The sequence below is a fragment of the Zootermopsis nevadensis genome, unplaced genomic scaffold, assembly GCF_977971745.1.
Source record: "Zootermopsis nevadensis isolate Lab colony 2312 unplaced genomic scaffold, Znev_1.0 Znev_ptg000028l, whole genome shotgun sequence".
NCBI lineage: Eukaryota > Metazoa > Arthropoda > Insecta > Blattodea > Termopsidae > Zootermopsis > Zootermopsis nevadensis.
Window position 1 is genome coordinate 8804719 of NW_028259160.1, and position 27634 is coordinate 8832352.

Genomic DNA, 27634 nt, shown 5'->3' on the forward strand with positions numbered 1-27634 from the left:
TAGCTGGACCCAACACGTGAGGAAACTCCTGGTGGTTGTCTCTAATGAAAATGTTGTGACACTTTGGAACCACAGGCCAAGCCACATTGGGGCCACCGCCCCACCGTTGGGTACAGTCGCACCTCGGGGCTCGGCTCCACCGGGACTCCAGTCCACAGGGTTGTCTCCGAAGGAAAGCAGGCCCTGGGGGGCGCACCTCACCGGGGACAACGTCTCTGGGACGATCCTCCTTGTTAACACCATGCGGACACTTGTAAGGCACCTGTACACTGGGGGCACTACCATGACTGGGGAAAAGCATCATTCGAGGGCTCCGCCCAGGGGTGTCGGCCACACCCAGGGTGTTTCGTCTTACCAGGGTGGCTCTGTACTACCACGTTGCACTTCATTGTCTCTCTGATAAATGAACGCCGAACCGTGTTTGTCGGAGTTGGGAAACTCGTATTTATTATACATCTGCCATCTCTTGGCAGAGTGTTGAATTACCAAGTTGTTTTGATGTTCTTTTTTTCCTTTGAGGGGGAGGGGCCAGGTGGAAGGGGTTGAGTTCTTTCCTCTTACGTTAAAGGACGTAGTGTGTACCACGAGTAACTTGTGTTTACTGTTGCACTTAAGAACGAAATTGACGTATCTTGATGTCAATGTCAGTATTTACATTCTACTTATGTTTTACCAATTCCTGTAGATGAATCAACAGAACGTGTTCTGTCAGAACCAGAACTGTTCTGTAACTAGGTATGGCAGGGAGGTTAGAAGACGAAGAATATTGGCATGCTAGTGAAGCAAAAGCGTTCAGCTTTGAGGATGATGAAGTAAGTGGATTTTATAGTTTCGATAATCATGAATTGCCCAAGTACATACCAAGGCTAATTATTCATTTTTGTCATATTGTAGTTTGGGAGTCAGTTGTGTGGAGTATCAAAAAGTGGAACTGCAAGGTTGTCGCAGAGAGTCAGAGAAGGAATGGGAATCGATAGCACCTACGTCAGTACAGACTCGTTGTCTGGTAAGTGCACAACATTTAACGAAAATTAGGGGAGAAATAAGTTCTGGTGCATCGTACCCTGTTGGAAGTAACCTGTAACATTAAGAGTTAAAATGGTAAATAAAATTGTTCATGAAGAAGGAATATGCTAAGAAGAATACAGTAATTACATTAGCATCCCCTCACACACCCCCTCCACACATTTTATTTTATTAAAACAATGTATTTTTATATATGTTTATGTATAGGCCTTAGGGTTAGAAGATGGCTGACATCTGGGTTGTTACACCATGTAATATGGTAGAAGTTTACCAACATTTCAGAGGTGCTTGCTCCCTCCTTCAGTGGACTGATGGATGCAGGAGTCACACTTGAAATATTGGTAACCAGTATTTTAACTGGAAGATGAAGATGAGGATGAGTTTATTAATTCTGCAGGTGTCAAGTTATTTATAAGTATACTAACAGTGTTTAATGAAAAGTGAACTGAATATGGATGTAGTAAAAATGAACAGTTTTATTTGGATTTATTGTACAGTTCATTGGTTGCAAAATCAGATGTACACAGGTGGAGTTCATATTCATTCTCATCACATGTTGGCACCCTTGCTGTGCCAGTTCCCATTTTTTCCCAGCCTTCATCTGTCTTGACTCAGGTTTTTTTGTAGGTATCCTTTGTCTCTTTAGGCAAATGCTGAGGCAATGATCACTTCCCTCCTCATCCTTTCTATATAATTTTTTATTAATCATACTTTCATTTGCTACTTTGTAGTCTGAGCTGCTGACAGTGTCATTAAACAAATTACAAAAAAAAACATTCATTCTTCAGTAGCCTTGGACAAAAGGCCACAGTGTACTTTTACGTTAATTGATGATCCTATTTTGTTGTATTAGACAAGATAGTCCACAAATAGCAAATTTTTTAGGAATGGGAGGAACATGAACAGTGTTGGTTGATTTCAAAGCTGAGTGTTTATTTATGTGAAATATTGTCACCATGTGTATATTAAAAGTTTGTAGTTAATGTTGGGTTAAGTCTTGGAACAATGTTGTAGTCATCATAAGTATCACAGTTTATCTTCTTTGATTGGTTCTAGTTCAGACTGTCTTTAGAGGTCTTCCCTATATTTAATTTTCATTCATAATGATGATGTAAAATTTGTTTCAACTTGCTTTGATGTTTCATTGTTTGCAAGGACACAAAATTCAAATTTTCATAATATAGCGTAGTTCAGAATGATGAGACCATATGTTTAGACCCATGACATATTTAGCATTCAGATCTTTATTTGCAGGATCATTATCCAGAGCGACTATATCAGATTCATCTCAGACAGCAGCAAGACCTCTACAAACCCTTATTTCAGAAAAGAGTTTGCTTTGCAGTAAGTAGATACAAAACTAATTAAATATATTTGTCAACAGATGGCCTACATAAAGGAAAGATGTCTGTGGCTGAAGAAGGTGATGCTTGTCTGGATCGAATAATCACGTCTAAATTATGAATGTCAGTGTATTAACTTGTTAACTTACAGAAAATGCCAGAACTGGAGTAGATTTTATCTGAGTCACAAATTAGTAGTTCCATTCACTGTTCTGTCTCACTTTGAACAGTACAAAATAATAGTCTGCAAATTTAATTATTGTTAGGAAATTTCATCTTCAGCATTTACATTAAGGGATTAGGTTCACAATTTTTTTTTAACTTTATCTTTATGTTTGCATTGTTATACCATTGTCTCTTCTTCCTCCTGGTTTGTAATTTAATATCCCATTAGGTAATCTTCCAGTCACATTCTGTCTAAATTATGTGTCCAGTTCTGTTTGTGACTGTTTTTGTGAGGACTGAGTATATATGCAGCTGTTTTTTTACTTCATGATCTTGTGTACCCTTTCATTGACTGGAGGAATTTAATTTCTACTGATACTAGCCTGCTGTCATTTTTCTTCCATGTTTCCTCAGTTATGTTTTTGCTAAATGTATATTTTGTTCCATAGGTGATTTGATATTTTGATTATATTCCGAAGAAATATTGCATTTGTTCCAATATGTGACCATCCAGCAGAGTTTCTTCTTCTTCTTCTTTGGCGCTACAGCCCAGTGTGAGCCTTGGCCTCCTCAACGACCCTCCACCATCTGTCTCTGTATTTAATTCTTTCCTTTGCTGCTTATTTTGAGATTATATATTTTTGCCATTTTATTCAAGTTATGTACCAATATTTGTAATCAACTTTCTGAAGTTGCTAACACCACACGGTCATCTGCACTTAATATTGTTTTTACGTACTTTTCTTGTCTTATGTGTTTTAGGTGTATGGTAAGAAAATATGGGACAGGGAAGTGTGGAAAGTTTCTTGGCAAATTTGGGGGTTTAAGGACTAAGAACTTTTTAATATGTACGTAAATCTAAATGCCTCTGTTTTGGATCACGTATATTTTCTTGTAGTTCTGGAAGCTGGGAATTTTCACGAGAAACAGCCGAAAGGGAAACTTAGTCCAGAGGAAGAAGTGAGAATATTACGACGTCAAGTTGAGGTAATCGGGTGATTAGCTTTGGCATGTACCTTTGTCATAAATATAAGAGCCTTATCTATTTCTTCCGAGGCAGCTGTCACCTTTAAGTGTTTTTTTCATGAGCTAGTTGATGTATCAGGAGATCAACTGACTGGATAGGGATGTATGTATATGTCTGTTTACCAGGGTTTAAGATATCTCATATGCTAGATCAATCACTTGTGATATTGCATTTTGGAATCTGCTATTTTTAATAATATTGAACTCTTGTTTGTTGTAAGGGAACCTTATCATTAATAAATTATGATTCAAGGTTTGCCAAAAAGGAGCAAGTTGATCGAGGGGCATTGAATTGTGATGAAAACATATTATACCATCTTCGCTAAAACCTGTATGCATACCGGAAGATTTTAAATGAATGCTGAACATGGAGTTGCGATTGATTAATAAGTGCTATCTTTTGTATTTGTATATTTAAGAGCACAGAGTTGTTTTACCCACAATTTTTAAACTTTGCCCTTTGAAAAGCATGGAAAAGTGAGATTTGAGGTTGTCATGGCAATGAAGATGTTGAAATTGTTTTTCTGGGCTGTGGACTTGAAGGTAGATACCAGTGTTTTCGGGAAACATCAAAACCCAGAAGCACAGCATTGATACCTGGGAAGGGATTTGTGAATTACTGTAGTAGCACTAGTGTTCAAAATGTCAATTACTAATACTGTTCTTGTTGAGCAAAATATAGGAGTAGCTTTAGGACAGTTTTATTTAGACATATTGCTTGTAAAAATTCTTGATACGTCTGCACTTGTAGGTTAAATGTTCCAATTATGTAGTTGTGGGCAGCGTCTGATATCTTATCAACACCTGCAGTCCCTGAAGAACATAACAGACTGTCTTACCATTATTGATGGTTTGGTGACTATTAATTGTACATATTTCAGAATCGCTGGGTTCCTCCACCGGTCAATGATACTGTCGCCAAAATCTTGCTGGGTTATCCGTATTCCCTGGAATTATACCGCTCATTGAAAAGTAAAACTGAGTTGCTAGATGCAGCTATTGCTGTAGGGGATGGTAATGCTATACTTGCAGTAAGTGTATGGATTATTAACTTTTTCCTTTGATAAACGTAATGGAATGTAGTAGTCAATGGTACAGTAATTTATATAGATGCAATTCCATTGAAGATAAAGAAACTAGCACATAGCACGCTGTTGCTGACATGTCTTCATTACTTTTAGTTTTATATTAAAGTACTTTTTCCAAATTTAAATTTTTATAATAGCTTGAAGATGGCCAAAATTTGTCAAAACATGTTGTGGGAAAAACTAGAAATGCCAGTATTGCATCAGCAGTTATTTTGATAATGAAAGTTGGTGTTATGATGATGTAGACATTGTGCTGTATTTGTTGTGTGTTTGACTGAATATAAACTGCTAGTTAAGAAACCACAACAGGATGCTCTCATATAAATTATAAAATAAAGTACATTTATATAATACAGATTAAAACAGTAGAATATTAGTTGTGTGGTGTCTTGGTACAGGTAATAATCTTGGTGTAAGACAGATTTTCAGAGCTGGGTATGGCTGATGGAGTTGTTTTTACAGGTGGTGTTGTTTCTGGTGCGTACGTTAAAAAAGAATCTTGTGTACCAGCTGCTGCGAACTAGACCTGAAGCTGTTGCACAGTACTGTCAATATCTCGCCATAAGACTGCGGGTTCATGAGCTCACAGATCTACTTGAGTAAGTCGGAATGCAACTTGCATAATTTCTTAATTACAGCTGTACCTTGTAACAGTTGTCCACTTTGGCCTTCCTGATAGCATATTGTAAAGCAAAGTTTTAATTTGTGTAATTCATTGAACTTATACACAATCAGTAGTGGGAACAAGTAATTCTTCCACCAAAACTGGAGGATAACTTGTCAGCTGTACACTTTGCTTATTGAATCAGACTTTTTTTTTCACATTCTTCAGTTTTTGTATGTTCATATTTTAGCAAGAGACACCTGTGAAACTAAAAAATAATAGATAAGTAAAATACATGTGTGCTTGCTGTGGTGTAAGAAATATTAATTTAATTTATGTGAGATTTTTATTTTTGTAGGATGCTTGGTGACAATAGAGAAGCATCAGTAAGTAAACAATTGCATGTTTTACAGTTAGAATTAATGACAGTTTCACAATTAGTTATGTTGTTATAAATATTTATATAATCCTTACTGATGTGTAATTGAGGTATAGATTAGAGCAAGTTGATGAATACCTGTGTATTGTTTTTGTATTATCTTGAACTAAGGATTAATTTCTTTCTCAGAGTAGAAATTGTGCCACATTAAAAAGAAATTAGTAACATACGTGGGTACTATAAATTGAGCTTGAGTATGTGTTTGAAAAATAGATATGTTTGTGATATCCTGTTTATCTGACTTGCATCCATGGCACTAGTAAACATTTATATTGATAACTCATTAACATGATGCTTTCAGACCAATTTAGCCAGTTGGAGTACCATTTTAATTGCACGTCAAAATAACCTTTTATTTTCATCTCTTTACTTTCAAAACTGAGTGTTTTAGACATGAGCTACAGATTTGAAGTGGATGAGTATTTTATGGCATCTGTGGGAAGTATGATGCAGTTATAATTCATGAGTAAGAAATGTCAATTTGGATGTTGTAGGGTACACTGTTCCACTTTTGTTTTTGTGCCATAATCACAAAATGCAAATTACATTGCCCTGGTTATTCTGTTGAATAATGTTACATAAAAGAAGTGGGAATGAAATGAGAATTTAATCTACGCAGTGCCATAATCCACAAATAGAATCCGTATTACAGTGTAGTTTTTTCACAATTACTGTGGTTTTCACATAAGAATTAATACATATGCGGGCACGGAAACTCACGATTGGTATCATTTCTGTTTTATGTAATAGATGAAGCAGTTCCAACTTGCAGTTTGTGGCACAATGAATCCACAGCGCCGACTTCAAAAGCTCCAGGCATGTTTCAAAAATCACTTCTCACTCACTGACAATAAAGATCGTCTGCTAATTGAGAACTATATTAAACTTTTGGGTGAGTATTAAGAGTTGCATTTTGTGCATCTCATGTGTGTCTGTAATTACTGACATGAATTTACAAGATATTTTAAGAACTTCTAGAACTTATTTAGACTAAATGGGGGTACTGAATTGTTATCACAATATGCACTTGGTGTAATTATTACTGATGTTGTTTATTTACACACATATTTCAAAATATAATTTTTACCTGTATTCATGGTGTTTGAGAACAGAGTACTGAGCAGAATAGGTAGACCTAAGAGAGACAAAGTAACAGGAGGTTGGAGAAAACAAGATAATGAGGAGTTGTGTTGCTATTAGATATCAAGCAACCAAGAAGGCACAAAAAATCAGCATAAACAAGAATTAAATGATAAATCATGGATAAAACAGGAAACAAAAACAAAAACAAACCAAAAAGAAAACAACAGATAACCATTTAACACTAACTGAATCAGAAAAAGGAAAACCTAATGATTCTTTGTCAAAACTCTTACAATAATGAATTATTTGTAAAAGAAGAACCACATGATTGAAATATCGAATATTCCAACAGAAAAGTTTCAGAAAGGATTAAGAGGAAACATAAACAAATGCAATTTGTTCATAAACAAGTCAGAAGAATGGTAATTCATAAACCTAAATCCAGAAGCACCAGTGCCCAATGCTGTGATCAAAATAAGTAAAGGCAGGAAGTTAGCGAGACAGATAAAAAGCTGGTGTAACTAGCCAGCATTCAAAACAGCAAACTATGTACTTCAAATAATCAAATGTATTGTATAGCCACCACATACATTTGCTGTAAAAAGTACTCATGGAAAATATCTGAAGAACATATTTGTACACAACTGTACAAAGAAATAATTCAGTATAATAGTTTCTTGGAGTTAGTTATACATATATCCATTAGAATCTTTTCTCTTTTTACTATTGTAACTGTCCCTTTTGAACATAGAAACAGACATTTTGATTTTAGAGTGGCAGTTGTCAATGGCTGGTGCTGATGCTGAGATTGCCAAGGCATTGGTAGGACAGCCTGTTCTGTCATCCTTGGCATATACATGTCAGCATCATTGGAGTGAACCAAAAGGCAGTATTAGTGCTCCACTAACTCTCAGCCAGCAACAAGGTGTGAGTGATCGGCAGTTCCAGTGGACAGTTCTCACTGTGCGAGCTTCTTTGCATTCCTGGGATGACATTGAAGGATTGTTTATCACAAAAGTAAGACATATTTGCTCATTCTGTCATTTGAATCATCTATAATGTGAGCAAGAATCAGTCCTCATAAGCTGGGATAGCTAAGTGACTGGAGTTTGATTCTCAGCAGGGGCGGACACTTTTCCGTCTGCTGCCATGTTTGTACCGACTCTAGGGTCCACCCACCTCCTGTAGTGCCCTGTTTAGAATGTGTGGGTTCCCTAAAAATATATCTCTGAAAACTACATAATGAATAAATTATGAGAAACAGTGGTTTGTTGTTGTTTGTGGGTCTAGAAGTTGTCAGCTGCAAATGCTATTTGTGCCTGTGTTCCACAAAATTAGGTAAGATTCACATGCTTTCAAAGGTACACATAGGAGGATAGTTGGTTTTCATTCTTAAAATATTAATTATGGGCTTGTATATTTAGTAAGTACACAGTCTTTATTTGCAGGTCTCTGTCAGTAGCCCAATCATAATCCTACCTTTGTGTATACCTTAAGAAAAATGTTAATTTCATAGTAATTGAAGACTGTACATTGTTCATGTAGAGTTGGCTCGGAGGCAAAAAGTTGAAGGCAGCGGTGTCTATGGAACAAGTGGTTATGCAACTCCATGCTCATGGAGCCCCAGTGGATGTTCTCGTCAAATACCTGGAGCTAATTGACAATGTAGATAAACGGGTTGGACTGGCACAAAAGCTGCAGTGTCATAAAGCTGTTGTTAATGTAAGTAATGCTGGTCAGCCTATTAAAATGAAGTCTGGATTTTGGTTCAAGTTCAAAGTCTTCCTTATTGCAAAAGTATACATAGATTTTGTAGATAAACTTAGTTTCAGCATTTTAATTTTAATAGAAAAAGGCATTTCTTCACAGCAAGCTCCTCTGTGGTACCATAAACCCTAATGGCTATTCTCTGTCTTATAAACTTCAGGTATTTGTGGCTAAACGAGATAGACAGGCATTGATCTCGTATAAGGCCAACCTTCATCCTCAGTCAGAAGACTATTTCTATGCAGAAAATTCTTTGCGTGTATCGGTAAGAATCTCTTTTAATGTTAACATTATTATGGTCAAATATAATGAGAACAAGAAGATAACATGACTGAGTTAACATACCAATATATATATGTGTACTTATATGGAATTGGGATCGTGATAAAAAACCAAATAAAGCTGTTCTAAAAACATTGAACTTGCCGGTTGTTACTGGTTTTTTGTCACGTATCATTCTTCACATCATTTGATAAGGAATAAAGGCATTAACACTCTAGTAAATGTGTTCATTGAAAAGATAAAGTAACTTCCAGCAAAGAGAAATTATTCGTAATGTAGTTGAGTATTGTGGCAAAAAAGCAGTGGGTGTGGAATTATCAATGCTGATTCAGGAGAAGGAAATTTGCAATCATGACAGCCAGGTCACTGGTGTTCCCATGATGTATTGAACATTATGCAGATTGTTATAGTAATTTAAAAGCTATTAGTGAGGGAAATTGTGTTTAAGATGGCATTTAATGGTCAAAATAATTCTCTTCTCAGACAGACAGTAATGAGGTTCCAGTTAAATGAAAATGTTTGTGCACTTTGGTTACTTGCTACAAAATGTACATCACTTCAAATTTAAAAAATCAAGAAACTGCTGTATCATTACACAAATGGACAGAAATGTTTCATTTTATGTTTCAGACAACAAAGTGGAAGAATTAGAGAATTCATTGACGATGATTTAAAATGTTCTATAAGAGAAATGTTGAAAGACACATTGAAAATATACAGTTTTGAAAGTTGTGGAAAGAAGCAAGGAAAAGCTGACTTGGCAGTCGAAGTTGGTCTTTTATGCAACATTACCATGTGCAGGTACAGTATTCACATGTTTGGGAACAATTCAGAATAATACTGACGATTTAAGTTTACACAGTAAAATAATGTCGACTTGAAATAATTCCCTCAGAATGGCATAAGATTATTATTATTGTTATTTATGTAAGGTCTTGTAGACATTTATTGTTTCTACCATCTGTAGGTAATACTTTGAATTATGTACTCATACTCTTTTTTCATATTCCATGTGGGCTTTAGCCAGAATAAAGTATCTTCATAATTTCTGTGTAAAAGGAGTTCAACCGACCTCCTAATGTCCCACCGGACACACTTCCCGAGCCCCCTCTCTCACACTCACCCACGTGCTCCTATTGGTCCACTCCCACGCCTGCTCCAATTGGCTCGGGGCAGGCTACTCCATTCACAGTCCGGCTCCTATAAACCTAGCCCCACACACCCTATTGGCATATTCATCACCCTGATGAAGGAGGCCGTATGACTTCTGAAACGGTGGTTAACATCGACCAGACTACACAGCGCAACAACCCAGAAGACAGAAATCTTCATACTAAGAATCGCCCTGATGACGGAGGCAGTATGACCTCTCAAACGTTGGTTAACATCGACCAGACTACACAGTGCAACAACCCAGAAGACAGAAATCTTCAAGTTCTGTCTCTTTAGCAATTGATGTCATTTTATTTCAGTTTTGTAATTGAGAACGTTTTGCAGTCAAGTGTTTAGGAATCCTGGATCATATTCTTGGTAGGTCCCAGATTCAAATCTGATCATGTAGATGAACTACACTAAATTGTTTTCTTGTGGCTTTGTCAGCCCATTGTGCCAAATGCCAGGGTAGCACATTAAATTACGCCACGACCGCTTTCTTCAGATCCTTTCAAATTCATTGATCATCGTGTTATTTAATACCGTGTAATCTGAGCTACTGACAATGTCGATTGATAAATGATGAATAAATACAGTAAAGAAAGTACAAGAACATCATTATAGAAAGAAAAAGCCAGTTAGTTTCTCAATGTTACCTGCAGTGTGAGAAAAATTACACGTGCTGTCTAAAGTGTGATTCCTTGTACAAAAATTTGTAGCGAATGTTGAACAACAAATTTCATGTGATTTTTAGTTTTGAGAGAGGTAAGATAATTTAGGATTGCAACCGAACGAGGTTACAGAAAAACTACATGGGCAGCGTGCCTTCCATGCTTATGACATGTGTTCGAAACGGGCACCGTGCATTGCGTTTCAAGGCAGACAGGAGGGTGTCGCATGGAATTTTCTGGTACGTGCTGTAACAACAGTGTGAAGTCTCACAGAGAGATCTTGAATTCTTGTGGGAGGAACTTTGTACACGTGTTTCTTCATGTCGCCATATAAAGAAACCCATGGGAGTGAGGTCAGGTGACCAAGGAAGCCGTGCACACCCGGTCCACATCCTCGAGTGTGTTGCATCCAGTTGCTGCTGAACATTCTTTCCATAGTTTGTAGGGCTCTGTCATGCTGGAATCATAAATGCAGTTACAGTCAGGGGCTTCAAGCAGCTATAGAACTATGTAAGAAATTGTTCATAATCCTCCGCAGGAGTGAATTCATACTCTTATTCCTGTCGTATGTTGTGGATAACATGGAAAAGTTTCAGACGAGTTCTGACATACGTGTATAAACACAAAAGACAACCACGACCTCCTTATATTGAGTGCTAACCTCGGTACTTATCAGAAAGTTGCTTCCTGGGCAAGGATCAAATTATTCACTACCGTTCCAGGGAGAACTAAATTCTAAATCATAATACGAACGAATGTGAAGCATATTTTATATCAGTCTTTTACTCTTTAGAAGAATTTACTTTGACTGAAAATTATAAAATATTGTAAATATTTATGCAAATAACAGTAACAACTATGCAGTTATATTTATATTTGTACTAAGTGTGGTTTTCAAATTATGACATGGTTCACATCCTTGGCTTGTACTGTCAAGGATCTGTGGAATGTAAATAAATTTCCGTCTATTTTATTCTGTTGCATTCTGCTCATATTGAACAACAGAAAATACTTTAGATGTTCTTTAAACCTAACCTAAAGGACCATATTTCAATGTACTGGGCAGGTCTGACACATTCAAACTCAGAAATAAAGGTACTGCTGAAGCATAACTGCGGTGACAAATGCAATACAATATTTGAACTGATGAACTAATTATATAGGGCCAGTTTCATAAGGGTTTGCTCCTTTACTCCAAATTTATTTAAAAATACAAGGAATATTTTTTACCAACTAGAACAAGCAATTACGAGGTCTGCCACAAAAATAACGAGACTAATGCTGTAAGTAGGCAAACAATTATGGTGAGGGCGAAATAAGCAGACCATATTTGACCCTGATCTGTCCTCTACCAGTGACGCAAGTTTCAACTTGTTTGCTTCACTCAGTAGCAGTGGACGAGTATTTTTGTACAGACGTGTTTTTACCCTCGGCCGGAAAATGTCTGACTGCAAAAGTGAACGAGTTAACATCAAGTTTCTTGTTAAACTGAAGAAATCAGCGACGGAAACTTTTCAATTATTGACTGAGGTGAAGATTGCATGTCTCGTGCACGCGTTTTTGAATGGCACAAATGATTTTCGGAAGGCAGAGAATGCGTGAAAGCTGATGATCGCCCAGGACTTCCACGCACAGCTGTTCAAGACAATGTTGATTGTTTTCTTCGATATCAAGGGTATTGTGATGGCAGAGTGGGTACCCAGTGGCCAGACGGTAAATCAGCAGTATTACATTGAAGTCTTGACAAAATTGCGTGAAGGTGTGAGAAAGAAACGACCGGAATTATGGAGAAACGGGTGGATTTTGTACCAGGACAACGCGCCAGCCCACAACGCCTTGTCTGTGAAGCAGTTTTTAGCTAATAAAAACATCACTGTGCTTGACCACTCACCCTATTCGCCAGACCTCGCTCCCTGCGACTTCTACCTCTTCCCAGAGATGAAGTCGGTGCTCAAAGGAACACATTTTTTTGTCGGTACAAGATGTGAAAGCAAAAACGGCGGAGATCCTCAACAGCCTTACAGAACATGACCTGCGGAATTGCTTTGAACGTTGGCAGCATCGTATGCAGCAGTGTGTCAACTCAGAAGGGAACTATTTTGAAGGCGATCGTAGTTGATTTTCTGAATTTGTTAAATAAAAAGAGTTACAGGCACAGTCTCGTTTTTTTGTGGCAGACCTTGTATGTCCGATTGGTTCTTACAGGCCTGCACGTATAACTTATTAATACAACGTTTCAACTAATTTGGACTGGTTGATTATTTTTTCCGGAAAGAAATTTAGTTCGAAAAGTGAGATTTGGTCATGAAGGGAACAATTTTAATATCAGCTTTGTGAAAATATGTTGTAAAATGTTTTTAGTTATTTACCTTTTTCATCATTTCTGAAATCGAATTTACTTAAAACACTGATTTTTATGCGGATCCGGAATTTGAAGCTTGATATACATTAGGTACTGACAAACCTGAATAATAATTCTTATATCTTACAAGCTCTTGTGTGTTGTACTTTGCCGTTTCGTCGCGAGGTAACAGTACGCAGTTTAATAGATAAAGCGATGGGTTTGGGATTTTGCAGCAGTTGTTACTGCGACGGTAAATAATAGAAAAGATGTGTGATGTCAGATGCTTTCGTTTTCAAAATCTGAACTTTCTAATAAGTTCAAATGATTCAATGTTTGTTTAATGCACCAACTTCCGTTGTCATCTAAGGTGTTAATATGCCGTGTTATCGATGACATTGTTGATTAAATTGATGAGCACGTAAAATATTAATCATGTGGTCACAGTTAATAAATAAGAGTTTATTGAAAGTTTGAAATGCTTGAAGTAAGCAGTGTTAATTATCGTTATGTTTTTTTAAATGAACTTGCGAGGAGGCCTTACCGCTAGTGGCAGCCCAAGGTATTTGTGTTATTTAAAGTAAAATTGTTCACGCATATTTGGTTTCTATGAGCAGTGCAGTTTGAGATTGAAAGCGAAGGAGTGGGAGGGATGATGACAAGCTACTCACCCTGGCCCCTGGTACCTGGTGACCCAGTTCCCTAGAGTGTCAGTGGACAGCAAGGTACCGACTCGGTGAGTGTTGCCATCGGAAACATCGACACGTCTTCTCCACCGTCACTGGCACAATGCTACCAGGTGAGAGTGAACTTTGTTTCTTTCACGACGCTGCTGTAACTGCGACCAGCACGATCGAACATTTTTGTATTAACGGTACTGCAATGGTCGTTAGAATCAGAGTCCGAACAATCCGAGTAAAATTTTAAAACATTATATTTTACGGAGGGGAGTAGTTAGCCCTCCGTCAAACCCTCCCATAAACTGGAGGACCACCCCTTGTCTAATGGCCGCCACTGCTTATTTGATATACACGAAATTGCCCTCCATAAAAATTAAAAGTGGTCAACAGAATCTTCCTCAATAAGTTGTGGTACCTTAACAATTATTTACAGATTTAATTTGGTAACAGTGTGATCGCGCCTTCTTAATTTAGCCCTTTAGAGCCCAGTAGTGACTATAGGTACCAGATGTTTTAACATTAAGTAACTCTACGTTTTGCCCAAAGTGTATTTATTTGTTTTGTGTGCTTCTCAGAATAAACAGCGATTATTTCCTTAAATATCATTAATCAGTTGATTTAATAGTAGAGGTATGAACTGAATTTGTAATTGTTATTTAGATGAGCTTCGGATTCAAAGGGTTAAAATGTATTTTAAAAATACCTGTCGCTCTTGATGATAGTTTTAACCAATTTCTGATCGGAGATGCAAATAGTGCGATGAATCAAAAATATAATCTTGAGCGTAATTATTATGAGATGTGGGGGATGGTCTAAAGTTAATTTGTAGTAAAGAACAAATGACGGGAGATAACTGTCAGGATTCACCATGGAATAGTTTTAAAAATATGAATGTTAAAAAAGCTAACTATTATAAGCGGAGACGTTGTACTGATTAGGATGAAGAAAACTGGTGTGCTGTTGATTAAGTTTCGTTTTATTGTGTGTAACAGTGGGACTTTGGTAGTGGAGTGCCATTAGACCAATTATAGTTAGGTTAATTTAAGTCTCCTAAGAAAATCACACGATACGAATGTGTGCTTAAATTATCTTTCTAAAAATAAAGATAAGTTTTAATATTTTGACGTTATAATTCGTGGCAGAATGATAAATGACTAAGAGTATATTAAAATTATAGGAATTGCAATCACGCGTATTCTTTGATAATTTCCATCGTTTGACACCATAAGATAATTTGGAGATCGCAATTAGTGCTCTGTCTTCACGAGCTGTATTTGAATTAGTGTGATTTCTAGCAACGCGAAAGGTGATGTGTCGTTCAGCCAGGTTTCCGTAATACGTACAGTATGCATAATAGCTGCTGTGGTTAAAACGAAAACAACGTCCAAAAAATAGCATCCTTTAGTTGTGAGTCCTTTGACATTTTGATAAAATAAATCTAAACAAACAGGGGTGTGGGGCCATTATCAAATACAGCCAGAGACACTTCTAGTCACTCCGTGATAATCCAATTCAATTTTTTTTACGCAGAAGCCGCTACTCAGTCAGCACTAGAATATGAAATAGTAATTATTATAATTTGAAACGGAACATTATGATGACAATCTCAGCAGCGGAGTCAGGATTATGACAATTGTCAGAATATGTATGATAATAGCTCATAGGCTTGGCAATGTGCGACAATTACATAACCTTACTGAGAACTTTTTTCTTCCGTTCGTGAGTGTGTTGACATCGGTTGGAACTCAGTTTCCAGACGGAGGTTGGCTGATAGTGAAAGTTACAGGCCATCATGGCAGTCCACTGCACACGAGCACAGTTCAACACTGATTTGCAGCAACTAAAAGGCACGTTGCCCTGACTGTTATCTGGGATGATATTCTCTATTAGTAAGAACAACTCGTAATCACGATAATCGAGATTAGCCCTTTGGCTCCAAAACTCAACGCAATGTTTCTGAATTACAAAGACCAGCTGGTGAAACCTGTTTAAACAAATAATCTTTATGCATTATGAAAATCACAAATACACTCTGCGGACAAAATGCAAGGGGGTTCTTTGTGGTTGCACTGGTCTGTAAATGTTAGTCTTAGCTGCTGTTGATAGTGTGAAGCTGGCTTTACCAAACACGTAAAGTTTTTGCTCGCATGCAGTTAACTAGCATTCGCAATAGTAGACATGTTTCAATCTGTAACCCTTTCATTTTTCTTTGTGGAATCCGTACAAGGCTTATTGCTGTTTAATCAGATCCAGAAATCTATGTCGGTAAATGCAGTTGAACTTTGTGGTCGTTCTATGTCATAACATCTGCAATCGACAATGGCCTACTTCTAGGCTTATAACTGTACCATTATATAATTTCTGATATAGCGTAGAAGCAGCCTTTGAATTCTGTGATTAGTATTACGTATTTTAGGTCTATGATTACGTAGTTGTTTCGTATTTTACAGGTCTAAGCAAATACGTCAATTCCTAAAAATGTTCTAAATATCTCGCCCTAATATCTCCGAAACACTACGATTTTGTCAATGTTTGTGTGTACCAAGGGGTTTTCTAGTGATACGCCGCAATGATTCGTGTTGTATGCCACAGTTACGTTCGATTGTGTCCACTGTCTGAGATACACTTGCTAAACAGCAAGCTTGAGAAATGTTGTGTATGTTAAATATCCACCAGACAACGCACAATATATGATGAACGGGGAACTGTCAAGAGGGTAAGGCGGCAGGAGTGTGACACTAACCGTACCTCCTCATCGAGTACCAAGGCTGTCCTCTGGGTTGTAGCGTCGTGTAGTCTGGTATAAGTCTGCTGACGTTTCAGAGAAGAAAACAGTTTTCTTACTTAACGCAGTGAGAACCACAAATCCTACATAGTTAGAAATGTTTGCAGATTCACCGTTACAGCCTACATACCTTCATGGCGTGGCGCTTAGGAACTATTTACCCACTGCTTAATGTGTATTGCTAACAAGACAACATGGATGCAAATTACGCAAAAGGAGAAAGTTATATCGATTAGCTATACGACTTTCTGCTTGTGTAACTCGTCGCACTCAAGTGGTATTTTAAAATTATTTCGCACTGATGAGTACGTCTAGTATGAACGTATACAAAAACTTCCTGCTTCATACAAGTGTCGTATTTGATTTAATTTTGATAGACCTGACGATGATAGAATTGTATATCGAAACATGTCGTCAATTTTAAAATGTAACAATTTTATGTGAAAATTTTATATGATTTTAACAATAAGCTTGTGTAACGACGGAAAATAAAAGTACTGTAACAATTTCTGTAAATGTACGGATCACAAGTTTCACAAAAATTATTTTAACCAACTTCTGGAGTAGATCCTTGACAAGCTGCGAGTCAAGGAACTCGTAGCTTTTTTTTTTTTGGGGGGGGGGAGCTGACGGTTCATCACCGTGATCACAAGAGCCCTCCACTGATTCATATTATGAGCCAGATGAATCCAGTCCACACCCTACACCGTATACCCTTAATACTGCCTTCCCATTTATGTCTAGGTATTCCAAGTGGTCTCTTTCCTACAGACAATAGACTAAAATTGAGACGTATTTCTTATATCTTCCATGACATTTGACAGACCTACTTGTTTAAGTACTAAGAATGTCGCAATAACGCTATTCTTACACAGAATGATAATCTTGTATTTTATTGTAACAATTTGTGAAATTCTCCGTCTTAAAATAGGAAATTAAGTGGGAGATAGGGGGAATACAGACATAGTGTAAAAACAGTCCATTATCGTTCGACGTAGCAAACCTAGCACGCTTTTTTAATTATGAAGAAGTGCGTATATAACATAGGCTTGTGTTGTATTGTGGCTTCACTGTTGTCATTCTATAGCTCTGATCGAATTGCTGTGTGCAGGGTTCCTACCCTGAAAAAGGGATTGTTGCAGATGAGTTAGGTTTCTCTGATGGTTTCCAGCTACTTCACTTTCCTCTCCTATTTCACGGTTGCTGAATATTCCGTCATCTTCCATCATCAATTTAGCCACGGCTTTCTATCTTTTGTTGTACCGGCTTATTCTCTGTGAAACCGAGTTGGAAGATTTACTTCTCGTCTTGAACTGATTCTGTCTATGCAGTTACTAAAAGCAAATAACTTTTTGCATGTTCAGATGATAGTTAATAGTTGCTCAGGTAGTCAAGAAATCCGTGACGCTTTATGGGACCCAGAGGTTCATTAACGTGTTCACAAGATTCTGCCACATGACCCAGAATTGAGCATTTAAGTTTTTAAGAATATTTAAATGTAAAATTTCAACCAAGCGACATTTTAATCAGGCCCACATAGAATTCGTGTCTGCTGATCACGGCGGTAACACTGGCTAGTATCTGGGAGGCACTGATTTCGACCATTGCCCACATTACTGACTGTCCTCACTTGGCACATATGAATGGTTCGACTACAACTTAGAAAACCTTGCTTAGGTACTATTCATGGTCATATTCCCATCACCATCGATTCTATAAGTGAGGCGGTAACCTCTGCTGTTGAAGTTGAAGCGTCAGATATTACACTCAACTAGCTCTTTCTACTCCGAAATTATTTTATGTCATCTCTAAGTGACCTTGTTTCGTAATAAAATTCTCCTAAAAGTAAAAAAAATCTATTCCCGCAAGTTTGACTTGTGGCGGCTCGCTATAAGGATCCTACGTGAGGTGAGGTGAGGTGACGTTGAATTCGCGTAGGGTACATGCATATCAAAGTGCGAGCCAAACTAAGTGCCCAACGACGAGTCCAGAACTGAAATCAATTTGTCTCCTTCAGTCGATTCAACTCGCTTCTCCGACTGTAGACTAGTTATTGGCCGGTCATTTTGGTGTTATCCATCTATTCAAGACTGTTATTGAGGCCTGTATATTGTGCAATTGGTGTTATATGGGCATAATTTCACTCGTCTGCCTCTAGTTAGAAGGAAATTAGGCTACACGGGATGATTTTCATTTCACGCAGAGGTATCTTCACTTCGTGCGAAGACGCTGCTCTGCTGTTTTCTCGCCGCTGTTTTGCCGTCCCGTGGAGACGTTCTGAGTGGCTTGCAGCTGGTCACAGATCTCAGCAACAACTTCGTACCCAAACTGTTCCAGGCAAGTTACCTAAGGTGATACTTTCATTCGGCAGTTTATAGTTATCTTCAAGGCACACCATTCAAATCCAGACTTTAATAGGGCGCAAAAAGTGTTAATCCCTAGGAGAATCTGGAGACGTTCCAACAAAATTCTATTAACGCAATAATTAAGTCCAGGACTCATGTAGTTTTTGTGGAAAACAGACTATAGATCAAGCATTCCACGTTTAGTAAACGCTTGGATTTGTGTGATTCTTATGAGAAACGATGCATTTTCCCCTGGTAGCAATAGCGAAATTCTATCAATGAATGGATTATTCATGTGGTTTTGTAACTACCCGATTCAGTTATCTTACTTGTTTTATTGGGGATCTACATGCTGATGACAAGCGACACCAATTTTTCCTGCAAATTTAAATGACAATTTAGTGCCAGGTTGAAGTATTCGTGATGCTTCTGTAGAAGTATTCTATTAGGCCTGTGTGATAAATATAGTGTGAAAATTACAGATTTCCTGTTAAAGTGTAATGGGATCCATTAGAGATGTCTTTCAAAACTCTAACGTAACTCATTCCGTTTTGAATCCTTTCATAGTGGTGTATAATACGAAAGTGTATTTCCTCCTTCTTTATATTTAATGTTCATATTTGCATTCGGCAAATTCTAATTGAAGAAATTACATGTAGATTAATATAAATGATAATACTAGATGATTTTTAAAGGCCCTAGCACCAGGAAGAGAGAACCTCGTGTTTGCTCCGTTTGGCCTTGCTACGAATGTCGCCATGTTGCTAGAGGCTGCGAGAGGAGACACAGCCAAAGAAATCCTTAAAGCGCTCAACATCTCGTCAAATTCTCTCCCTGACCTGAGAATTGGTTTCAAGGCGTACTGTGACACATTTGAGGTAAGTACGTGTATAAAACAGCTGTAAGTCATAGAAATTCCCGAAGTTAAATTTATTTTCCTTGTGTAAAGTGCAGCCAAGTGTCGCGACCATCTGATATTCCGGTTACCTGTGTCGGGAACATCAGGCTGGCCTAAAACGAAATTTCTGTGTCCTTGTGCAGACACTTGAAGCGTGGGCAATAAATTGAAACTGGGAATCCACCAATTAGATCGGCCTCTCGGCTTGAAGTGCAGGTGATACAAACGGCCACATACATCCAATAAAACAAAAACTGTTGATGGAATATGAATAATTACTATTGCAATATTTAATTTCAGTAAAATTAATGTAAAAAATTTCTTCAGAAGTAATTTTCTTTTCTATTCAATTACTTCGCAGTTCACACAGGATGTGTTCACCGTTTTCGTACTCCATTGCATCAGCATCATATCTTGAGTAGAGACCCAGGTAGACCACCTATAACCGTGTATTTATTGCTCCCGGCTTTATGATTATTTCGTTAAGGAATTTTCAAGTTTGAGACAAAACCACATTTTCTCACCTGCCTTGTATTATTGTCTTATTAATTTGCAACAGTGCCACCGTCATCAGGATATTCATTACTGACATAATAGTTGAGTTTATCTGCTAAGTTAGAGTAATAAAATTAAAGGGGGCTAAGAATGTGCGAGAGGATGATTGTGTGTGGAATTTTGATGGGGAAACCTTTAAGAAAACATTAATTTCGAAGACAAGAAGGAGGTAGGTGCAGTGGCGGCCCATCCATAAGAGCTGCAGCACCCCCTATATTTTTTCAAAAATTGAAAAATTCATTTTTTGTGTTTATATAATTTATAACACTTTACTTCCTCTATATCATTATTTTAATATTGCTCCCTACGATGCCATTATCCACTAATCGGCTGAACTGAGGCGGGCAAAGGGTGCGAAGCAGAACGGGGCTGTCATCCAGCTGCAAGGATTGTGTTGTTCTGCGATGGGTTAGAATTTCTAACGTGTTCATCGGGTGGCCGTGGGGATGTCGGAGAAGTCCTGGAATATTATTTGGAAGTCCTTAATCGGCGGTGGGCTTTATCCTATGCGGGTCGCTTATTTTGGATTAGTTTAGCTCTACCACTGCTCAGACTCACGAGCCGCCACTGGGTAGGTCGAGGGGTTGTGAGGAGGGGCGTGTATGGAACAGGGTTGGTGCTTTGTACGAGGGTAATTCAGAAATAATTGGGATTCGCCTGGAGTACAGGCTAAGAGATGATGACAGCCATACAGTCACACTTCAGAACACTCCACATTATCCCCATTTAGGTCAATACAGCATTGTCATCTTTCTGTTAACTTTCTGACGGATGCAGAAAACCACTCTTTCCGGATACTACGATGTTGAACTTTCGGATTTGACGAACATAATATTCGTTACTTAGTGTCATTTCAGAAACATTATGGTAACTTTAAATTTTAGTCATATTTTTGTGTGCCCGGTATTAAGGAACGATCTCATTTTCTACCGAGCCTTAGGCACGTAGTACGTGAGACATAATGGCTCAGTTTAGGCTTAAGGATGAGGGACATTTTGTGTCCCAGATGTTAACGACGTGCATAATCTGACAAAGTGAAGTCGAGCCTCTAGAATTTTTTAGAGGATAATTAATGTTCTTGAATTTAGAAGTGAATGAATTTCTGATGTGGCAAATTTAGGCAGCAGCAGAGAACAAGGAGGCAGCTGGCTCATTCAACATGGCGACGATGGTCAGCTCGCAGCCCCTCTTAGCGTCTTACAAAGCCATCTTGAATAAGTTCTACCGCGTGAACCTAACTGAGATTTCCAGGTTCGACAACCTTACAGGTAAGTTATTATTATCATTACATAGAACATAGCCACTCTTGGAACACTGATAGTTGCTCAGCTAATATATAAATTTCCAATATTTTATGGGACACAAATGTTCATTACTGTGTTCACAACAGCCCGCGCTGGCCCCTGTTGTGACATAGTTTCATCCAGTCCACACACTCAGATCCCAATTATATGAGACCTATTTTAATATTAATGCCAGGGGCGAGGCATTCATTCTAACGCAGTTAGCCTGGCTAACACTTTGAAAAGCGAAAAATAAAAACTCTTCTGTCTTGCGTTGGTGGTTCTGTGGTACTCCAGCCAGGCCTTTGCTGCGAGCTTAAACCCCAGCTTCCTGGCTAACGAAGTATTTTATCTGATCGGTTCTGCTGTGTTCTAGTGTGTGGAGCACCAATGAACCACGAAAGTAAGACAGCAGATTACTGTTTTTCATTTGTCAAAGTATTAGTTGTGTTAGCATAGCCAAGAGAGAGAGTGTGTGTGTGTGTGTGTACAGGAAACAGAGACTCGAAGACTGTTGTTGTGGTATAGAGTTGACTGTGTGTGCAGACCTCTGTAACTGATTTAATTTTACGTGAATAAATCAGGGTTGACAATCAGGGTCGCAACGCCGCCCCACGTTACAATATGATTAATTCCCATCTACTTCTAGGTCCTTCAGTTCTTCTCTTCCCTTTAATTTTTTCCAACATAAACGTTTATGATTTCATCACATATTTGGCGATGAACTTGTTACGTTATGTTCTCCATACTCTTCTGATTCTCTTTTGTGCACGTATTACTAATTTAGCACTTCATTTAAGTGTTTTAACCTTATCCAATGATCAGACACTTTTCACTCTAAACCCTGTCTTTGTGTGGATACACGTCCCAACGAATCTGAGACGCTCTCAGATCCTCAGGACCAATTGCTGCAGAGTATGTTACCATGGCAACCGTAGTGCTCGGTATAGTGCAGTAAAGACGTCTGTGAATGTTCCAGGAGCACGTCCTGCATCGGTGAGTCTGGAACTGAGGAGCGATTCTGGAGTAATGAGCCACTGGAAGGACTATGACCGACTGGCTGCCTTCTCCTTTCTTTCGCATGAACCTGCAGCTCCATTTCAGCGAACCCCGACAGATACCATACCCGTACCCATGGTGCCGCAGGTTGGGGACTTTCGCGCCGGAAGAATTCACCAACTCAATGCCCACGGCGTCGAACTTCCGCTGGAAGTGGGTTTAAAATCTCAGTTGTATCGCGATTCGCACTTATAACTTTTTCGATGATATAAGCTGCATATATACGGAGTTAATAAATTAAGTTTTTTTATTCCTCGCATTCCTTGTCCATAATAGAATGGAAGGACGAAACTTAAAGTCTCAGATAAAAGAACATGTGACCCGTTCGGTGTTTTTATTTACTGCTGTCGTTAGTGTCTGATGTAATATGTTAAATTTTAAAATGAAACTCCATTTTTGTAATAATGAGCTAAGGCATAACACGTCCACCATTGTTTTCAGGTGGGCTCGGTGTCACTGCTATTGCTAGTTCCAGACTCGAGTGACAACCTGGATGAGCTGTTGGTGAAGCTGCCGGGGGTGTCGCTACAGCAGTTGGTGCAGGAGTGGCTGCCTCATTCTGAGGCCTCCGTGTCTTTGCCACAGTTCACCATCGTCAGCAGTGCCATCGACGTCACGCAGTTCCTCCGCCAGCTTGGCGTCCGCGCAGTCTTCAACGCAACGTCCGCGGACCTGAGCGCTGCCACACCAGCGCCTTATGTACACGTCAAGTCGGTCATACAGGATGCATTCTTCTCAACGTCTTTCGTATCCGTCAACTCTGTCGGCTCAGTGTCTACTAACCTGGGTAAGGGCCAACTCCATGTATCATGAGAACCTGATAGTTGTTTAGTTGGTCAAGAAATTCCTGCTCTGTTATGACAAACATTATACATTTATATTATAATTTAAAACTAAAAACTGAAAAATCTATCATATTTTGTGTAAGTTTTGTCTTAAATCTTAAGTTATTATTGCTGTAATTATCATAGTTAAAAACTCATATTTTTATTTGCAGTTCCCAAAAGACCGAAAAGAGAATCCACAAATTTGGTGGTGGACCGCCCATTTCTCTTCTTCCTCCTGCACCGGGACACCCAGCTGGTACTTCTGGCTGGGAAGGTACAAAACCCAACACAAGTCCCTTAATGCAGTTTGCGTTGTCACCAATGTTTCAATGATGCGCGTAACACGTGAAGAATTTTGCGTTTGTGTTCAACCGTGCAACTTTTAGACTGTTCTCATTATGCATCATTGGACAGTACGTAGTCATACAAATTCAGAATGGATTTAATACAAATTCTATTTACACTTAATTAATGTCTGGCTAAAAGAGAGGTTCTCATATGTTGCGGAATATTTCTAGAGTCAAATAAAATAAATGTAATGCCACTTGTATACCAGTTTTAATATTTTGAACTAATTTTATATACTTTGAGCATAAAACATCTGATTGATTAAATTAATAACTCTGTGTGTGTTCGCGTGCGCGTATGTGCATGCTTTCTACAGCAAATTCTATAATTCTGGAACAAATACAAGTTTTTAATCAGCCTTTCAGAATTTTGTACAGATAGAGAGGCTATTTTTAAATGTCCCTAAGTGTTTACAAATTCAGGTCCATGATCTATATGAATCTGATTTTTCCTTTATAAGAGTGTACGAGTTTTTGTTTAAGAAATTCTTCCTTTACAACTTTTACAAATTCTATTTCTATGACAACCGAAAGAGAACTTATATTAATATACCTGTTACAGCTAGATTTTGGTGGGTACTGCATTAATATTAATACTTGCAACTATTCTAAATCTCAGCAATGGTCAATCAAGTAACCCTATCACCAATTTTTTACCCTCTCTCTACTTGAGATAAGATAACGCCAACTCTTAAAATGGAGAGCAATGGTTAGTTAGTATCTAATTCTTCTGGTGTAGTATATTGAAACAATATTATATGCCAATTTATTTGTAAATGATAGAAATAAATTAAAATTGAATTAGGAGGATGTTAAGAGCAGATCACATTCATAACATTTCACTGTCTGCCTGTTTGTCCGGATGTGTGAAACAAATCAAGATGGCATAAACTGATTTTTATGAAAATTTTACGACGAATAGCATTGGAATTACGCATTTCGGTTGATCTGGGATTTCTTGTATTTCTAAGCGCTGGTAACTTCTGTCATCTGTTGTGAAGAGTAGGAGTTACATGAGTAATTTTTGTCAACGGCGTAAAGATGCCACGAGGTATGTTGGAATTTCGTTGCAGACAATGACTAAATAAGCAAATCGCTCTCCTGCCACCTATTGGGAGCAGTTATAACTGTTCCTTGCGGCATAAATATTAATGTTGTAATCAGTTTGTATTTATATTCTTTCGGTTTCGCTCAGGATAGTGGCGACTTGAAAAAAGTCTCGAAGAAACATGCATTATAGTTCAAAGTGTAAATAGCGCAAGGAATATAGTGAAATGTGCAATTTTAGGGGACTGCTTTCCCGACCGTACATAGCAACTTATTCGAACTCTTCTGAAGGTTATATTTACTGTCAGTAGATGGTGATAGAGGAAATGATTTTAATAATATTAGTATTGTATTTGCCAAGTTTCTGTTATTTACTCTCGTGTAAGAAAGAACTGGAATTCTGTGTGCTTGCAGATAATTTGTTAATAATATCTCAACATATGCGATATATTTAAATTAATCGAACTTGGCCGTATTTCGACGAGACCGAGAAGCGTTTTCATTGACAAATGCGCAAGAGGGAAGCGCACAGTGTCAATTGTTGAAATGGTTTTAATTTGCTGTTATGGAAACAAAATTAAATGACTCGTAAGTAAAATCATTCAAAATGTATGTACGAGAGACATGTGTGTGATTATAAAGTGACAGAAAATATATGTTGAGGACCATTCCTCTTCAGACGTGATCTACAATTGAAATTGGTAAGTTGTTATTCTACGTAAGAAAATGGCTCCCTTTCCAATCCAAGTGAATGAAATCTTTTTATAACCATGGACAAGTTAACATTACTTTGTACGTAACTTCAAAATATTTTAAGGAAACCACCGTGTTGTAGGTTGTTGTTGTGCTTGACTGTATTTAAGTATGCTATATCAAATTTCGGCCATGTAAATTTCATATTAATCAAAAGATTAATTTGTTTGATTTATAGGTTAGTGCAGGATTATGGCCCTGTATATGCACAAGAGTAATTAGCTATTCTGTTTGTTTACGTGTAGTCACCGCTGTTTAAAGAATTAACAGTCTTTGCAGGGTGACCGTCAATTAGCATAATTGACATGTATCATTAGTACTGTCCAATTTGGCCTTTATGTGATCAGTTTATCCATGTTTTCTTGTCTGTATTAGTTGTTTTACAATGAAGTATTTTATTGTTACATTTGGATTACTGTAACTGGAAATGCTTTTGATTGAAAATTTTCTTAAAAGTAAGTTTAAATAATGTGATAAACACAGTTAAATAGCATGCATATTTTGAAGAAGTGTTTGAATATTAATGCTGTAAGTTATGGTGTGTGTAAATCTGTGAAGGTCAGTGATTTACAAATGTAGAAATATTCCATTCCAACTTTCACAAATGTAGGTTAATTATTGAATTATCAAAATTACTAAGTGACGATGCTTGAATGTAATTATGATCTAACTAGTCCAATGATTGAACCTCACTCCAGATTTCTTTGTGGGTCTCTGTGCAAAATGTTTTGCTGTATAGCATTATTGCTGAGAACTTTTTGGCAATATTGTATATTGAGTTATATGTCAGAGAATTTTGCATGTCTGTACTCATTTCTTCTATGAGAGGAAGAAATCGTTCACTGGAAATAAGTAAATAAGCAAGTATGAAATTGACTTTTATATAGAACAGATTTGGGCTGTCCTTCATAAATGGATGCCAACACCTTTATCCACAACCTGCAGATGTTGCGTGGTGTTATAACATGGGTGGTGGAAATGAAAAATGCATACAAAATTTTGATTGGTTGGATGGGACTGCTTTGGCAAGTTGGGATGATAATTTATAATATGTCATTGAGAAAAAGGATGTAAATATGAGGACAATAATCAGGCTGAGGGTGATTTTGTTGGTGCTTGTGTGACATTGCAATGTTCCTTAGAAATGGAGGGAGTTTCTTGATGAGCTAAATAACTAGCAACTGTTGAAAGAAAATTCTGTGCCATGGAATTACTGTCTTTAACGTTTGGTTGAAGAGATTGGAAAAATGACAAAACACTTAAGAATTTTAGAACTAGAATTAGAATTTATTTACATACTGTAGATCCTTCATAGTACAAGCCAAGGACGTGGAACATGTCGTAATATGATTACGATCACTTAGTACAAAGAATGCCAAAACGAAATCATACTTGCATGTATATTGCATATATTTACGTAAATACTGAAGTATTTAATAATTTTCAATTGAAGTAAATTCTTCTGTAGTGTAGAACGAGTGAGATAAAGGATAATCTTTCAGTTCTGGCTTAAGTACTTTATATCATGATTTAAACTTTTAGTGCTGTCTGGAAGAGTATTGAACAATTTGATCCCTGCATAGTAAGCACCTTTCTGATAACTAGTCAGGTTAGCACTTGGCTGATGGAGATCATGCTTATGCTTTGTATTTATGCTGTGTATATCAGAGTTTGTTTGGAACTTCTCCATGCTGTCCACAATGAAATACAGTAATGAGAACAGGAATTTACTCACAGTATATTATATACAGTAGATTCTGGTTAATTGAGGCAGTCATTTATTTGGGACAAATCTTGAAGAACAAACCTTTTTAATCCTTTATGTGGAACTTCACATAATTGGGGCAGCCGCTCAGTTGGGCGAAAGTGTTCTAGACCCGATGTGTCCCAGTTAACGGGAATCCGCTGTATGTTGAATTTCTAAAATAGTTCTTTGCAAAATACTCTTCTTTTAACACCTGGTCTGCATGCTGCTGTAAATTAGGACTTCTGGCAATCCATATACAAAGAAGGAGCACTAAGTAGTCAGCCATGACATTTAATGTGAATAGGAAGTGGGAGGGTAATA

The 27634-nt window shown here is 37.7% G+C and overlaps 3 protein-coding genes and 1 long non-coding RNA gene across 8 annotated transcripts in view; 3 read left to right on the plus strand and 1 right to left on the minus strand.

The window, feature by feature from the left end:
* Nucleotides 1–522: 522 nt before the first annotated feature.
* Vps16B (Vacuolar protein sorting 16B) lies at nucleotides 523–9868 on the plus strand. 3 transcript variants are annotated; one of them, XM_022069180.2, is made up of 12 exons: nucleotides 524–812; nucleotides 895–1006; nucleotides 2281–2370; nucleotides 3433–3521; nucleotides 4442–4591; nucleotides 5111–5247; nucleotides 5611–5638; nucleotides 6442–6583; nucleotides 7532–7791; nucleotides 8320–8496; nucleotides 8702–8806; nucleotides 9454–9868. In XM_022069180.2, exons 1-12 carry the CDS (start codon nucleotides 738–740, stop codon nucleotides 9472–9474), a joined length of 1386 nt encoding a protein of 461 aa, XP_021924872.1. In that variant the 5' UTR covers nucleotides 524–737; the 3' UTR covers nucleotides 9475–9868. The 3 variants fall into 3 exon arrangements, with proteins under 3 accessions (XP_021924874.1, XP_021924872.1, XP_021924873.1); XM_022069181.2 differs by having other exon boundaries at nucleotides 525–812; nucleotides 7547–7791; XM_022069182.2 differs by lacking the exon at nucleotides 3433–3521 and having other exon boundaries at nucleotides 523–812.
* Nucleotides 9869–9928: 60 nt separating this feature from the next.
* LOC147872342 (uncharacterized) lies at nucleotides 9929–12762 on the minus strand. Its single transcript, XR_015537340.1, has 2 exons — nucleotides 12538–12762; nucleotides 9929–11103 (listed from the first exon to the last, which is right to left on the minus strand). It is a non-coding gene; the product is annotated as an uncharacterized LOC147872342 (long non-coding RNA).
* A 30-nt stretch (nucleotides 12763–12792) lies between these two features.
* LOC110832317 (leukocyte elastase inhibitor A) lies at nucleotides 12793–23969 on the plus strand. Its single transcript, XM_022069203.2, has 7 exons — nucleotides 12793–13786; nucleotides 18656–18789; nucleotides 19493–19675; nucleotides 21371–21518; nucleotides 22513–22745; nucleotides 23034–23379; nucleotides 23590–23969. The coding sequence occupies exons 1-7, from the start codon at nucleotides 13777–13779 to the stop codon at nucleotides 23718–23720; spliced, it is 1185 nt and encodes a 394-aa protein (XP_021924895.1). The 5' UTR covers nucleotides 12793–13776; the 3' UTR covers nucleotides 23721–23969.
* A 939-nt stretch (nucleotides 23970–24908) lies between these two features.
* The window catches only part of Snrk (SNF related kinase), a 37539-nt gene continuing 34813 nt past the window's right edge, over nucleotides 24909–27634 (plus strand). The window contains exon 1 of one of the 3 annotated variants that reach the window (XM_087356806.1): nucleotides 24909–25401. In XM_087356806.1, coding sequence (XP_087212932.1) covers nucleotides 25379–25401 — 23 coding nt within the window. In that variant the 5' untranslated portion in view covers nucleotides 24909–25378. The remainder of the gene's footprint in view (nucleotides 25402–27634) is intronic. The other 2 variants (XM_022069193.2, XM_022069198.2) reach the window with 2 other exon arrangements.

Excerpts from the sequence above, each read along its gene's own strand:
- Vps16B (XM_022069180.2), top strand. The coding sequence starts at position 738 with ATGGCAGGGAGGTTAGAAGACGAAGAATATTGGCATGCTAGTGAAGCA. Across the intron at positions 5,639-6,441 it reads GTGACAATAGAGAAGCATCA|ATGAAGCAGTTCCAACTTGC; the intron begins GTAAGTAAACAA and ends TTTATGTAATAG. Across the intron at positions 8,807-9,453 it reads AAAATTCTTTGCGTGTATCG|ACAACAAAGTGGAAGAATTA; the intron begins GTAAGAATCTCT and ends TTTATGTTTCAG.
- LOC110832317 (XM_022069203.2), top strand. Across the intron at positions 21,519-22,512 it reads CAGGTTCGACAACCTTACAG|GAGCACGTCCTGCATCGGTG; the intron begins GTAAGTTATTAT and ends TGAATGTTCCAG. Across the intron at positions 23,380-23,589 it reads CTCAGTGTCTACTAACCTGG|TTCCCAAAAGACCGAAAAGA; the intron begins GTAAGGGCCAAC and ends TTTTATTTGCAG.